Here is a 13,532-nt window from a genome sequence, read left to right on the forward strand (position 1 = left end):
AATAGGCCCTGAAAAGTTTTCTTTTGCTCAAGGAGGAAAACTAAAAAATGTAGCAGCCAGACTTCTAATGGTTTTCTACTTTAATAATTAGATGTTTTAATGACTGCTACAACAAAGCGTAATAACAGTCTCTCATAATTTTATCACGACTATGTCAGAAGTGTTGTGGTATTAACCTTGATTATCTTAACTGCCACAACCATATTCTAAGTTCTCTGCAATTTTCCATAACTTCATTATTGATCTGAAAAGCTCGATTTTTAATGGAATGTTGGGGCTAACGGGTTAAGGCATGAATTCATCTTTAATCACTGAATTGTGGTAAGTTAAACAAGTGATAAGAACTTCATGCACTGAGAAATGCAGAAGAGATGCCACAATAATACACTGGTGAAAATACTAGGCACAACAGTGGAATTTCTAGATGCCATGGTGACATGGTGCCTGGGATTTGGTGTAACTCTGAGCTGTATAACGTTTTAAAGAAACTAGAAAGGAAATACAACTAAGCTGCCTTTTAAAAAAATAAGAACCATTTAACTACTGACATGTTTACAAGATGATACTGCATTGGTCTAATCTATCTATATCACTCATGATTTATCTGAATGAAAGTTGTATGATGTTCCAATATTAATCACATCTTAACCAACTGAACATCTAAACAGCAGTGATAATCTGTGATTTGGGAGACCAAGGTTGAATCCCCACAGGTTTGTTGTGAGAGTACTACAGAGGAGGGGAAAATGATGTAAGGTGCTATGGGTCCCCACTGGAGGAAAACATGGTATTTAAATGAAGTTTGGAAAAAAAAACCAGACTATATTCACACAATCATTATGAGTGAACCTCTCACTCTGGACTGGCTTGCTTAGAATTCTCTTATGACAATATGACCATGTACCTCACTAAGATTCCATCCACTGGAGGAGGGGGGAAATCCGTTTAGATTATAAGTTTCATGACTAAAGGTCCCACAATATATTTCTGCACTTCAATACCACATGCTAAGATTTTCTGCATCAACAGAGCAAGTAAAACAGAGGGGCTGAGATGGTCTAACCTTTTCATATTATTTTTGGGCACATCTGAATATCGCTTCAAAATGTCAAGAAACCTGAGTCCAAGCCTGTTCTAGAAGCCTAGAACTAGAAAGGCCAAGCTAAGATGGTAAACAGTGGGAGTGGCTGTACAAACAGCTGTAATGGCAGTCCAGCCAAGTATCATAAGACAGCACAAATAAATGAATTGTTATGAAGCACGGGGAATAAATAAATAAAAAGATAAATAAATAAATCGAGAGCAAGCCCGGAAAATTTTTTTAAAGGGGAAGACCTTTTTTGATACTGAAAAAAAAAATGTTCAGCTCCCCCCACCCCAAAATATCAAAAAACCCTTTCTTAAGGCCCATGTCCTATGATTTTGGCATTTGCGTAGGCCCTCACAGTGTCTTCAAGCAGAAGTGAAAAGAAATACGTAATATGACGATTACATTGATGGCTCATCAGATTTATCCCCTCCTACACAAAGAAGCTATGTGTTTTCTTTCTTTTTTAAAAAGAAACTTCAGAAATGGGAAGATAGGATGAGAACAAGAAGAAAAATTAAATAGGGCTGAAATCTAAGAGACCACAGTATAAACATGCTAAATACCAAAAAGGAATTATGTGTATCTAGACAAGGCTAAGCAGAACGTCCTACTAGTTTAGATCACTGGCTCAGAAAAACTGACCTTATTCAGGTATCTTTGTTACAGAAAAGTGTTTTTGTTCCAAGCAGCTGTGTACTACAGAAAGCTGAACAAGGATTGTATCTTGCAAAACAGAAAAGGGTGGATGTTAAAGGTGACAATCTGTTTTTTGATGTGATATCATAACCTTCACTTTTTCAAAAACAGCCAGAGTTTTAATTCTTTCAGAGATACAACATTATGTGCCAGAAGAGTGGATATGTTGCATTATGTCTTTCTGTCTGTCCGTCTGTCAGTCACACTGTTATTCATTTATTCATTATATTTTTAAAGAAAAAGTTTAACTTAAAACAAAAAAGCTTCACTTCCATAAAGAGGTAGCAGGGCAGTAATGCTGACAGTCATGGCAAGTGGCAGGAGATGGGGAGACAAAAATGTATTGGGGTCAGGGAGAACCATTATCCCTGTCATGAGGATGCAACTTCTGTTGCATCCTGGAAACAATGTCATTATGTGTGGGGCACTTGTCTCCCCCCCCCCCCCCCCCAATGTATGAAAACCACTGAGTTTGGGGCAACTGCTGCAGCATTCTCCTCCCCTGGTGTGATGATGGCATGTCTGGGTCATGCCAGAAGTTGAGCATCACATTAGAGATGACAACCACCCTTCAATTCCCACTTCAGTAGCCAGATTCCTCCTGCTCCCCAGGTGAGTGGCGGCAGGGAGTGGGAGCTCTTCTGCCCTAAATGGGAACTGATAAAACTAGGAACAAGCCTAAGAATCTCACACTGGTCCTTTTCGTACAGCTGAAATACAAAGTCCTGCAGATGTTCTAAAAAGATCCATTTTGGCTTTTTGTGTTCCCACAGCGTGGAGAACACAAGAGGTGCCAGCCAGAACAGTTTTTTTTCCCTGCCTGCTGGCCGACGAAGCTCCAGTTAATTTCAGAGTTGCTCCCACCATTTTGTGAGATGCTGCAGAGATTCTCTGCACCTCCATAATTTGGCAAAGGTTTTCCACGGAAGTTTCCTCTGCTTGCAGCTCATCGACATGTGATTCCGGTGTAAAAAGTAGACGAATAAAGGTGTTTTTTTCCTAGAGAGCGCACACATGTTTTTTCCCTTTTTTAAAAGGGATGTCTGTGAAGCTACAATGACACAAATATGCACAAACTGCAGCTTCTCTAATTGTGACGTTGTAGCTTCGCAGACATTCCCCTCAAAACAAAAAAAAAGGAGAAATGACACATGCATGGGGTTGCTAGGCAAAACAGACTTTATTAATCAACTTTTTATATGGAAATAGTACACGGATGAGCTGCAAGCAGAGACAACCACCGTGGGGAACATTCATGGAGAATCTCTGCTGCAGCACACAAGGAGGACACAAATGGCAGAAGTGAAAGTAAGAGGTTTGAGCAAGAGAAATAAAGCATTTCCTGCGTGCTTTTGTTTGCTCAGCAGGCAGGAAACATCTTTAAACCAGGTTGAGAGAAATAAAATATTTTGAAGACATTTTGGGGGGAGAGAGCTGTGGGATCTTCTTTCCCAAAATGGTTTTTAAAACGTCCCCAAGATGTTTTATTTCTGCTGTGTGAAAATTACCACTGCAATCTTGAGCAGAGTAGCATCCGTCCAAACCCACTGACTTCAAGTAGACTTATAAGTAGACTTGCTTAGGATCGCACAGTCACACACCAAGTTGTCAAACTTCAGCCACAAACAGCTTTTCCAGTAAAATTTCCTACATCTACCAACAGTGTGTGTATACACACACACACACACACACATCTAGTCACATGACCACTGCTAGAGCATCTGAAAAACTGACTAAAACTGCCATCTCACCAAAGGATGTTGGGCTCTGTATTTCTAAAGCCTCTCTTATCCCAATATCTCTGTCTCTATTTCATTATATGACTGACCAAACCCAAATGCATTGCTCATGCAACTCCTGTATATTTCTGTAAAGAAATGCCTACAGAATTTGGTACGAACACACACAAGATTGCTTTATCTTAGCAGGCACTATGGTTTTAAGTAGGTAAAATGTATCACAGTAAACCCAGAATGTAAATTTCATTAGGTAAAAAAAAAATCTGAGAAAAGGGATTGTTCTGAAAAATATGTAGCCAAGAGGGAAATGTTATGAACACTGATTGGTATGGATATGTGCACCTCCAACAACTCCAGAATTGATTGAATTAATAATACTATTTTCCATCATAACTGGTTTTCCATATAGGTGCCTATCCAAATTCTGGTAGGACTCAGCCCCCCCTCCCCTTTTCAAAACAGTCTAAAAGCATTTCTTTATCAGAGCAGTAGAGAGCCTTGAAATACCACTGCTGCCAACACTCTATGGCTTCATTTAACATTTCTTAAAGTTAACATTGGCTTAAACTGAATATGAATTTCTAGTCTGAGACAATTTCCATGCAGGCCCCTAAGTTAGAACCCTTCTTTAGCTATATTCATCTGATCTGTTCTCATTAAATTCTTTCCACAACTACAAGAGGAAACAAAAAGAGAAGCAGGTATAGAAAAGAGAGAGAAATTGAAAAGAGTGATGATAACCTCAGGAGAAGAAACAAGGCTTTTCTGGGTAAAGGACTCCATGATTAAAGCAGCTCCATGCTCAGATGATAGATCCTCTGGAGAATCCTCTTCTGACCGCTGTTCCATCAGGGAAAACCCAAGACCCCAAGGCAAAGAGGCAGAAAGAGAGAAAGAGACAGGAAAAGACAGAGAAAGAGACAGACAGTAAATAAAGAATAGGTAGAATACTCTAGTCCTGAAGATCTTGTGACAGCTGGAGCCAATGGTTTGCTGGACTCCAAACCACATGCTCTGCTCTTCTCAGCTGCATCAGGGACCTAGCCAGCTGCCATTATAAAGGTTTCAGATTGGTCCACGTCCACATCTTGCTCTCTGTTTGCAATCCTTCATTCAGCTACGCTTCACAATCCAAGAGAGCTAATCTAGAGGTGGCTGAGCAGCAACAGTTATTTATTCATAGAGCTGCTCTCATCACATATGATGAGAAGAAGAGTTTGGATTTATGCCCCACTTTTCTCTCCTGTAGGGAGTCTCAAAGCAGCTTCCTCTCCCTACAACAGACACATTATGAGGTAGGTGGGTTTGAGAGTGTTCTGAGAGAACTGTGACCGGCTGAAGGTCACCCAGCAGCTTTCAGGTGGGGAAACAAATTCAGTTCACCAGATAAGAGTCCACTGCTCATGTGGAAAAGTGGGGAATCAAACCTGGTTCTCCAGAGTCCACCACTCTTAACCACTATGCCATGCTAACTTTTTGAAGCAGAGTGCAGGTGGAAGTCTGTTCTTGTTTGGCGGGGGCGGGTTTACCATCAAAATGAGTGTGCAGGGAAGGAAGAACTAACACACATCGTTATTTCCTTGTACTTGTCTGACAGACTCAGAGTCAGGCAGGGAAAAATGCTCCTGAAGCAACAGAACATTGGTGAGACAAGACTTCCAAGACCCTCATCCATTTCATCCTTTCGAAGTAGAAGTCAGACCCCTCTCAACAAAGCAGCTGTCCCCATCGTGCCTATTTTGGCTTTCAATATTTCTTTTCAGTATATGCCTAACCTGTGTCTCCAAAGTCTCTCGGGCGTTGGGCTTATAGAACTGCCAAGATGAACGGTACATGCTTCTCAGCACTCACCTCACAACATTTCATGCAAACACTTGTGTTTATTTGTCTTGTCTTGTTCTGCTCCTGCCAGTCAAAACTAATTCAATTTCTGAAAAATTACAAGTGGCTTTCAGTAAATAATGATGATTGTTCTTTCAAGCAACAACCACCGGAAGTATTTCTGGGTGGGCTGGATGGCAGAATCCTACGTTTTCCTAGCCTGTTTTCCTTCCTTTAGACCCAAAGGAAGGTTTGTTTGTTTTTTTGGACTGAAAAGACTAGCCCATATCATCCTGGTTGCGGTGCATCACAAAGTGAATGAAATATCTCCTGGAAAAGGAGCTCTGGGTTCAGTGCAGCTGCCAAGGTTGTGAGCCAAAAACGTAGATACTGATTATCTGTATGTAATGACTTTGATTTTGTATACATGCACTTCTTCATTCCTCAGCACTGCTGCCAGAAACATCTGGGACAGTCACAACAACACTATCCAGTTACATTATGTGCAGAGTTTTTATATGCAGCTTTCTTCACTGTTTAAATCTCATGTGAACAAGCCTATTGTTAATGGGAACAAAAACCTGGAGCTAGCTCTCTTGTACATGGAATGAGATGTCATCACTTTGAAAGGATTTTTTTTCCTCTTCTGCGACTTAGGAGGTTCACAATCTTTGCAAGAGCTGAGCAACTCAACCATCATATGAGAGCTGCCACACCTGTTTCCACATAACAGTTGCTCCATATGTGATCATAACATTAGAAAGCACTGATCACATGGATCACTGCAACTGTAGGTAAATACATAAAACTTGGTTGTATTTACCTGTGGTTATAGAAACAGCAAGGCACAAAAACAACTCTATATACACAAACCCAATATTAAGACAGAACAATATCGACTGCGAATTGTCTCAATTGTGTGAGGTTATGTGATCCATGCAACTTGAAGCTGGTTATAGCACAGCCACTAACTTACCAGGTGGACTTAGCTCAGCTGCTCTCCCTCAACCTCAGTCCCACATTCTGCAACACAGGGATGATATACTGGCCTACTTTATAGTGTGGTAGTTAACAATTACGGCAGTAATGTCCATAGCACACTGTGAACATGGTACATGTTTAGTATGTGCACTGTGTTTGATGCTGATAATCTGAACAGAGGAGGGGCTGTTGCTCTGAGGTAGATTATCTGCTTGGCATGTAGAAGGTCCCGGGTTCTATCCCCAGCATCTCCAGTGAAAAGGCAGGTAGTAGATTAAGTAAATGACCTCTACCTGAGAGAGCCACTGACAGTATGAGTAGACAGGGCATTGATGGGCCAGTGGTCTGGTTCAGTGTAAGGCAGTTTCCAGTGTTCAATGTTTTATGTATCAGCTTGCTTCTAATATTTTTCTACCAGTTTTTCTACCAATGAGGAGCCATGGCCTGCAATTTCCCTAAGGCAGCTACGACAACAGAATCATCAGTAGCGCAGTCAGCATGTACAGAGTGCCCTGAGCTCCTTAGAGGAAAAGCAGGATGAGAGTCTGATAGGTAGAAACATATGGAACTAAGTAGGCTGCCATGCTTGACTCACATCATCAGGTTTAGCAATGTTGGCCATGCTCAGTGGTAGAGCATTTGCTCCGAAATTTAGAACAATCCCCAGTATCTCTGCCAAAAACGATCGGGTAGTCAGTGATGTGAAATACCTTACCCTGAGACCCCAGGGAGTTTTTGCCGGTCGGAGAAGGCAATATTGACATTGATGGACCCATAGTCTGATTCAGTGCAAGGTCTTAACCTGCGTTCATGTGCAATGCGAAGTTTCTTTTGACATGCCAAAACGGCACTATATTTTCATGAATATTTTGTGCCTCGTGTAACAGTTTTGCGGCTGCCCTCAAATCCCAAGCTTCTCTTCATTGCTGAACCTGATATAATCCATAGCACATAGAAAACAGGTGATAGGTTTGACCAAGAAGGGCATATGCAGACATGTAATTCAAGTCTTGAGATTTCCAGGAGCGTGTCTGGATTTTTTTTTTTTTAAGGAGTAATGGTAACATCAGCTGCAGAGTCCAATCTGCTGGCCTAGTCATGCTTGTGCAAAAAGGATCACCTTAACACAGTTCTGAGAGTGATAAACAGAGCCATCTCCAGTCTGCAATGCTGACGGTCCTGGAAATGCCTTGACAGTCAGAGAGACTATCGTAACACACCATTTTCTCCAGCCGTCCTCACCATGAGTAGCTGTACTTAGGATCTACACTTAGAGAAGCCTTTCAGATGACAGAGTCACTGGATGAATACAATTTCCACCACTCTTTTATGCAAGACTAATGTTATTGGTTCGGTGCAAACAAAACAAACATATATGATAACTAATTTAGAATATAGCAAATACATACAGAAAAAGCAGTAAAAGGATTCCACTGGTAAGATGCTTCTGTGTCTTCATCTAGAATGTAGGGCATCTGCTGCTTTTAAAACAACAGGAGAGGAAGTGCTTGCCATTTAACAATCAAGCCATGTCATAGTGAACAACGTCTAATAGTACAGGTAAGGGAGGTGAATTCAGATACAATAGACATGAGGCCACATGTTCCCTTCCCCTACCCCCCAAAAGGGCCGTCTTCACTGTGATTAAATACATACAAAACACTAACAGCACAATCAAATGCTACAAAATGGACAACTGTGTGATCTGGGCACACGACAGATAAAAGACATAAATAAGCACAAACCTCATTAGTCTTCTCTGGGGTTCCCTTTGGCGTCTCGTCGTCGTGTTTCGGTGAGGAAGAGGCAGGCGAGGAGGGCAGTCTCCTGTCCCTGTGCACAAGTTTGCTGTTGGGTTCCTTCAGGGTCCTCTTCAATTCATTGATGCTGGCCTGATGCTTTAGCAAAACATCTTCCGGTTTGTCTAAAAACTTTTAGAGGGAGAGGGGAAGGTAACTACTGGGGTGAGGATCAGAGGATGGAACATGAGTGGGACACTGAGGAGGTGGAAGCTTCACCGCATTTAGAATTTGGAGGCCGTATTTGCTGGATAAGGAATCTCCACAGGAATGAGAGAAGATGAAGTTTGGGGTGACAGGTAGTCCTGAAAGACAGACCCTTTTTGGGAAACCTGAAATCTTTAAGCAAAACTTTCCAGGGTCAGAGAGGCTGGGCGTTCAAAGGGCAATTTCTATTCCTTTTCAAGTAAACGTTTCAGTAATCTTCACCCAAATCCTCTTTGTTGGATGGTCAGCAGCTCCAGAGCAAACAGCTCCAAGGGCCCAGGAGACAGGCAGACTTGTTTCTATCCAATGTTTACAGCCTCTGATGACAATTTCCACTAGGTGGCCTCAGGACATCAAATCTGCAACTGAAGCAGCCAGATAGCTAATTTTGAATCAGGAACTGGATATGGGCCATTGCAAAGAGCTAAACAGAGGTTTAGGTTTGGCTGATAGTATTTAGCTGGGAGCACTGAAACAAAGCCATCTCCTTTTAAAATGTGTTTACGGTAGTAAGCGAAGCTCCACTCTGTTGGACTATGCAAACTGATTCAGTTATACCTTAAATAATTACGCAAAACTGATAGAAGAGTTTAGGTTCTGACTGACCTATTTTCTGCTTTAATTTTTCTTTTGTTCTATGCTGGAGGATGAGTCTTTTGCATTTCTCCATCACAAAAAGCAATGGTAAGTCCTAATTCCCTGACGCTAGAGCAGTGCTTTCGAGTGTCTGAGGTACACTTGTTTCAAAAGTAAAATCTGTCTGTCCTTTCTTACGCTGAGAAGTTTATACAACGCTAAAATCACCCATCCTCAAAGGAGCCTGCCACTTCTGCTTCTCCATTTGCCACTGTTTTGGGGCTTGTTTCCTTTGGAAAGAAACAAGTCCAGAGCAGCAATTCATGCAGAACTGCAACATGGAGCAACTTCTGAGGAGAGGTAATTCTTCAGCACCTCTGCTTTAGAAGAAACTGAAAAATCCAACCACATCCCAACTCAGTGAAGAAATGTGGCGAAATTATTTGCCTGCACTGGAAAAGAGGCTAGGCCAGAGCAAAGGCTCATGAAGATACAGTCTCCTCTGTGGGTTAGTGCTCAGAGAAAACTTTATTTAAGATTTCTCACGGCCCATTAGTGGTTCTCTTGCATAATACGAGCACTCTTTGCTAGATATTTTGGGAACCACTGCTCTAGACTCTGAGAATCAAAGAACACTAACAATGTAGATCTGTGAAGCAGTTTGTCCCTTGTCCCATTCATGTCCCAGTGAGGTTATCAATAGGGATCACAAAGGGTGGCAACATGGAACATGCAGAAGTCACAAATGATGAGACAACATGGATGGGAACAATAGCCGGCACTGAAGTTCAGGTCCTTGGAGAATATGGAGGGAGGAGTTCATTATGCTAGTATAGGCAACATACAACAGGCTTCCTCCGCCTTCTAGTCAAGTAGGGAACAGTGTAACCTACAATTCTTTAATTTTGGGGTAGCTCCCATCAGTGAAAGCATTCCATTCTGATTCTGGTTTGTTTCCATGCTCCATTTCTGAAGCCAGACACAAAGCCAAAAATCTTTCATGCAATACAGGTTAATTTGAACAGGGACACTCTAGTCCTACATCACCCATGTCTAGCAGGATTCATCTGCAGACTGCAGCTGCATTCAAACAACAGGGAGGACCGTGGTTAAATGAAGATTGGACACGACACTGCTGCTGTCATAGTCCTGCGCTCCACCTTACCCCTTCCTTGGTGCAGATTCAAAATCTCCTGGTCTGGATCAAGTTCCAATTTGCCATGTGGTCTGGTTGCAGGTAGTCAGGTAAGCTGGAGCTTGCTTAGCTTCCTAAACCTCAGTTTAATCACAGTCTTTTGGAGGTAAACAATTTGCTAAGATTCCTGCATTTGGAAGTCATGGGAAAACTGGAATCTGATCAAGCTAGGAAGATTTCAGTCAAGTGCAGCGACAAACTTTGTGCATGATCGTAAATGATCAGTCACAGTTTAATTGCTGTTTTTTATGATGTCTGAATGAAGTTTTTCCTCTGCACATAATTTATGTCACATTATGAAGGACCATCATGTTCAAAGTCTCGTATGACATGCTGTAACAACCAGGAAAGGAACATGAGCGTGCCCTTAAACTTTGTTCACTCAGTAATTGCCTCACATCAAATATAGCACTCAGAGGCTGCAATCCTAAACACATTTACTAGGGAGCAGATCTCACTAAACTCAATGGGACATACTTCTCAGTATATGTGCCTCGGATTGCACTGGAAAAGTCTCAGGAAACTTTGGTTTCTACTGCTTGGAAATGCAGCCAATGCAAAGGTAAAAATCATATTTTCATTCTGTTCTAAGCTGCACCAGCCTGTGAGTAGTAATGCAGATCAATATTCCGCCCTACAACTGAGGAGAGTAAATGCTCATCAGACCTCTTTCTGCTTCTTAAAAAGCACCTCCTACCTGAGGCAACAGGGCCGGAAAATGAAAGAACACAGAATACACAGGATAGAGTTAGCTAAGGGATTAATGGGTATGATTTCCCAGGAAGCAGGTAGCTCATATGATCTGGCTACTGCTTGCTAGGAGAACTTCTTGCTCATACATACAAGGAGAAAGGGAATTCCTTGGTTAGTGGGATACAAGATACTTCCGAAAAATAACTCTTGCAATTAACCACCCAATTAGTTTAAAAATGGCAAGAGGGGAACATTCCTATTCCCAAGTAAGTGCATCTCATATTCCAGTAAACAAGGGCACAAATAATATTTGCTTTTTTAAAAAAAGAGGATGAACACTATGATGCATTGATGAAGAGTTAAGACATTCCAGAGAGAGAATACCTCCTGCTTGTGCCTTGGGGTGGTTTCTTGGTCCGGCTGGTAGCGAAAAGAAGGGGGGAAAGTAACTGGCAGGGTCAGTCAAGGGAACTTGTAATATGCATTACACTTCAAGTTTTAACTCAAAATGCCATTTGTGATGCTGAATGCGACAGCTTCCTTTCAGGATCAAATCACCAGGACTGACAAAAAGCTCCCATTCTTTAGATCTTCCATTGTGAACTAGGAATCCAACAATGTTGCACTGTGTCAAACCCATCCCCTAATTCAGTTTTGGTTGGGAAGGTGGAAGACTAGAGCTAGATAGGATGCCCTGACCTAGATAGCTCTGGCTAACCAATTTTGTCAGATCTTGGAAAATAAACAGGGCGACCCTGGGTGCAAAACGACCAAGGAAGTCCAGTGTCACTATATGGAGACAGGCAATGGTGAACCACCTCTGAACATCTCTTGCCTTGTAAATTCTACGGAGTTACCTTAAATTGTCTGCCACTTGACAACACTTTCCACCACCTGTGGTGGCTGCTTGGTCAGTTGTAAGAAAGTGTGTCTGCAGACATCTCTCTGTGAAAGACATTAGTTCCAAATAAAGTGGTGGCAAAAGAGAATGAGAACGCCCAGCTTGACAGGCAAGGGGCTTTGCACAACAGCAATAATATTACCCTGTAACAGAAGGCCCCATTTTGGTACCAGGAGCAAGCATCAGACATCAAAGGCATAATTCTTCCCACAGGAGAAAAAGCATCAGGACTCTACTTTGTACAAAGCAATCTCTCTAAAGTGATGCTGCCCACACTGCATGTGGAGCACAAAACCTTTGTTGATTTTTTTGGGCAGCTAAAGCGAAAACAAGAATGGCTTGGTTTAAGTGGCCAGAATCTCTGACTAGAGCTCTGGATACCATTATGGTCACAGATGCTAAATATTCTGTGTGTCACACAAAGCCCAACACTGACAAGTTCCTTCAGTTACTGAAAATACTTTATCATCTTTTGTATTAAGAATTGTCCCTTCCTGGGAAGCAGTCCTCTCAAACTGGGTGGGCTAGGGCATCAGAACCATATTATAGTTGCTTTCTGCTGTATTTTAGGCACCTCCTACCAGAGAGCAGTGACGCTGGGAGCCAGGTGAAAATTATGACACAAAGACCATGATGCAGATTTTGTACCTTCAGTTCCTTTATTTTTGTGGGGGTGGTCACCTCCTCATCCTCAGCCTCGGAAAGCGTCCTTCTGCCATACCTGCTGTCTTCTCTCTTCTCTGACTCTGCTCCTCCATCGTGATTCTCGCTGACTGAAGCTGGACGGGAGAATTCTGCACAGGAAAGAGACAGACAGACAGAGGAGCCCTATTTGTCCCACTGACTTCAGTCAAGAGCTAAAAGCTACCTGTATGTGGTTCTGATATGTGATCCAATGTAGTCCCCAAGAGTTCCAAAAGTGGAAGAACCCACTTTTCCCCTTCAGAACCCCCGCCCCCAAGACCAGGGATACCCTACAACATGCCCTCTGAGTTTCAATTTTTATTCTGATCTTTGTTTTTCATTCCCAGGATTCCTTGCTGCTTAAGTCTTTTACAAGCCTAGAGCCCTTCCACTTACAATGGGCCTGACTTTGAGGCCTAGTACACTGTGTAATAGCTGGCCTACAACTATTAGGCAATTTGGTCAGTTCCTACAACTATAGGGCAATTTGGTCAGTTATATCTCTTGTCAGCAGACTAGTTCTACACAATGTGACCTTCGTTGTAATATAAAGACAGAAAAAGGTGTATGGGTTAGGTATGCACTGCAAAGGCACATACCAAAAAAGAATGGGTGACTATCTCAGACATATTGATACTGTGAGGGCCAAAATACTCTTTAAATAAACTGCCCCCGAATACTCTGGTTTTATTTTAGGCACTTTAATGAAGCTTGCTGACAATGTTTCCCCTTCCTAAGTTCTGAACAGTTCAGCCCTGCATGAAAAAAAATCTTTCCAATAACCAAAGCAAAAGAACTGAAAATCACATGTGACACCTAAGCCAAGCTAAAGTCCAGGACAAGAGCTCATCAAAATAACATCAGAATGGACTGGAGAAAATCTGTTCATTTTGAAGCATCTTTAATCTGCACTGTATTTTAACAAATGGTTGTTGGCCCCCAAAACATGCCAGATGCCGGTGAAATGTACGTATGAATGAAATGCTATGAGTTCTTTATTCAGATGCCCCATGAATATTGATAGATACTGCTGCCATTTTGGTTCCTCGCTATTATCCTTTAACAGGCTCAGGTCATTCACTGATTCAAATCATTATGCAAAGAACTGGAATCTCTGATGAATTTATTTACAGGGCCAGGGTATTAGCTA

The 13,532-nt window shown here is 41.9% G+C and overlaps 1 protein-coding gene across 10 annotated transcripts in view; it reads right to left on the reverse strand.

The window, feature by feature from the left end:
* Positions 1 to 13,532, reverse strand: part of EPB41L1 (erythrocyte membrane protein band 4.1 like 1) — a 206,335-nt gene that overhangs the window by 19,998 nt on the left and 172,805 nt on the right. For 3 of the 10 annotated variants that reach the window (XM_048497674.1, XM_048497672.1, XM_048497673.1), the window contains 5 exons: positions 12,347 to 12,492; positions 11,182 to 11,217; positions 8,073 to 8,258; positions 7,737 to 7,808; positions 4,267 to 4,365 (listed from right to left, as the gene is read on the reverse strand). In XM_048497674.1, the coding sequence (XP_048353631.1) occupies positions 4,267 to 4,365; positions 7,737 to 7,808; positions 8,073 to 8,258; positions 11,182 to 11,217; positions 12,347 to 12,492 (539 nt within the window). The remainder of the gene's footprint in view (positions 1 to 4,266; positions 4,366 to 7,736; positions 7,809 to 8,072; positions 8,259 to 11,181; positions 11,218 to 12,346; positions 12,493 to 13,532) is intronic. The other 7 variants (XM_048497677.1, XM_048497682.1, XM_048497676.1 and 4 more) reach the window with 6 other exon arrangements.

This window comes from Sphaerodactylus townsendi, linkage group LG05 (assembly GCF_021028975.2).
Source record: "Sphaerodactylus townsendi isolate TG3544 linkage group LG05, MPM_Stown_v2.3, whole genome shotgun sequence".
NCBI classification, from domain to species: Eukaryota; Metazoa; Chordata; class Lepidosauria; order Squamata; family Sphaerodactylidae; genus Sphaerodactylus; species Sphaerodactylus townsendi.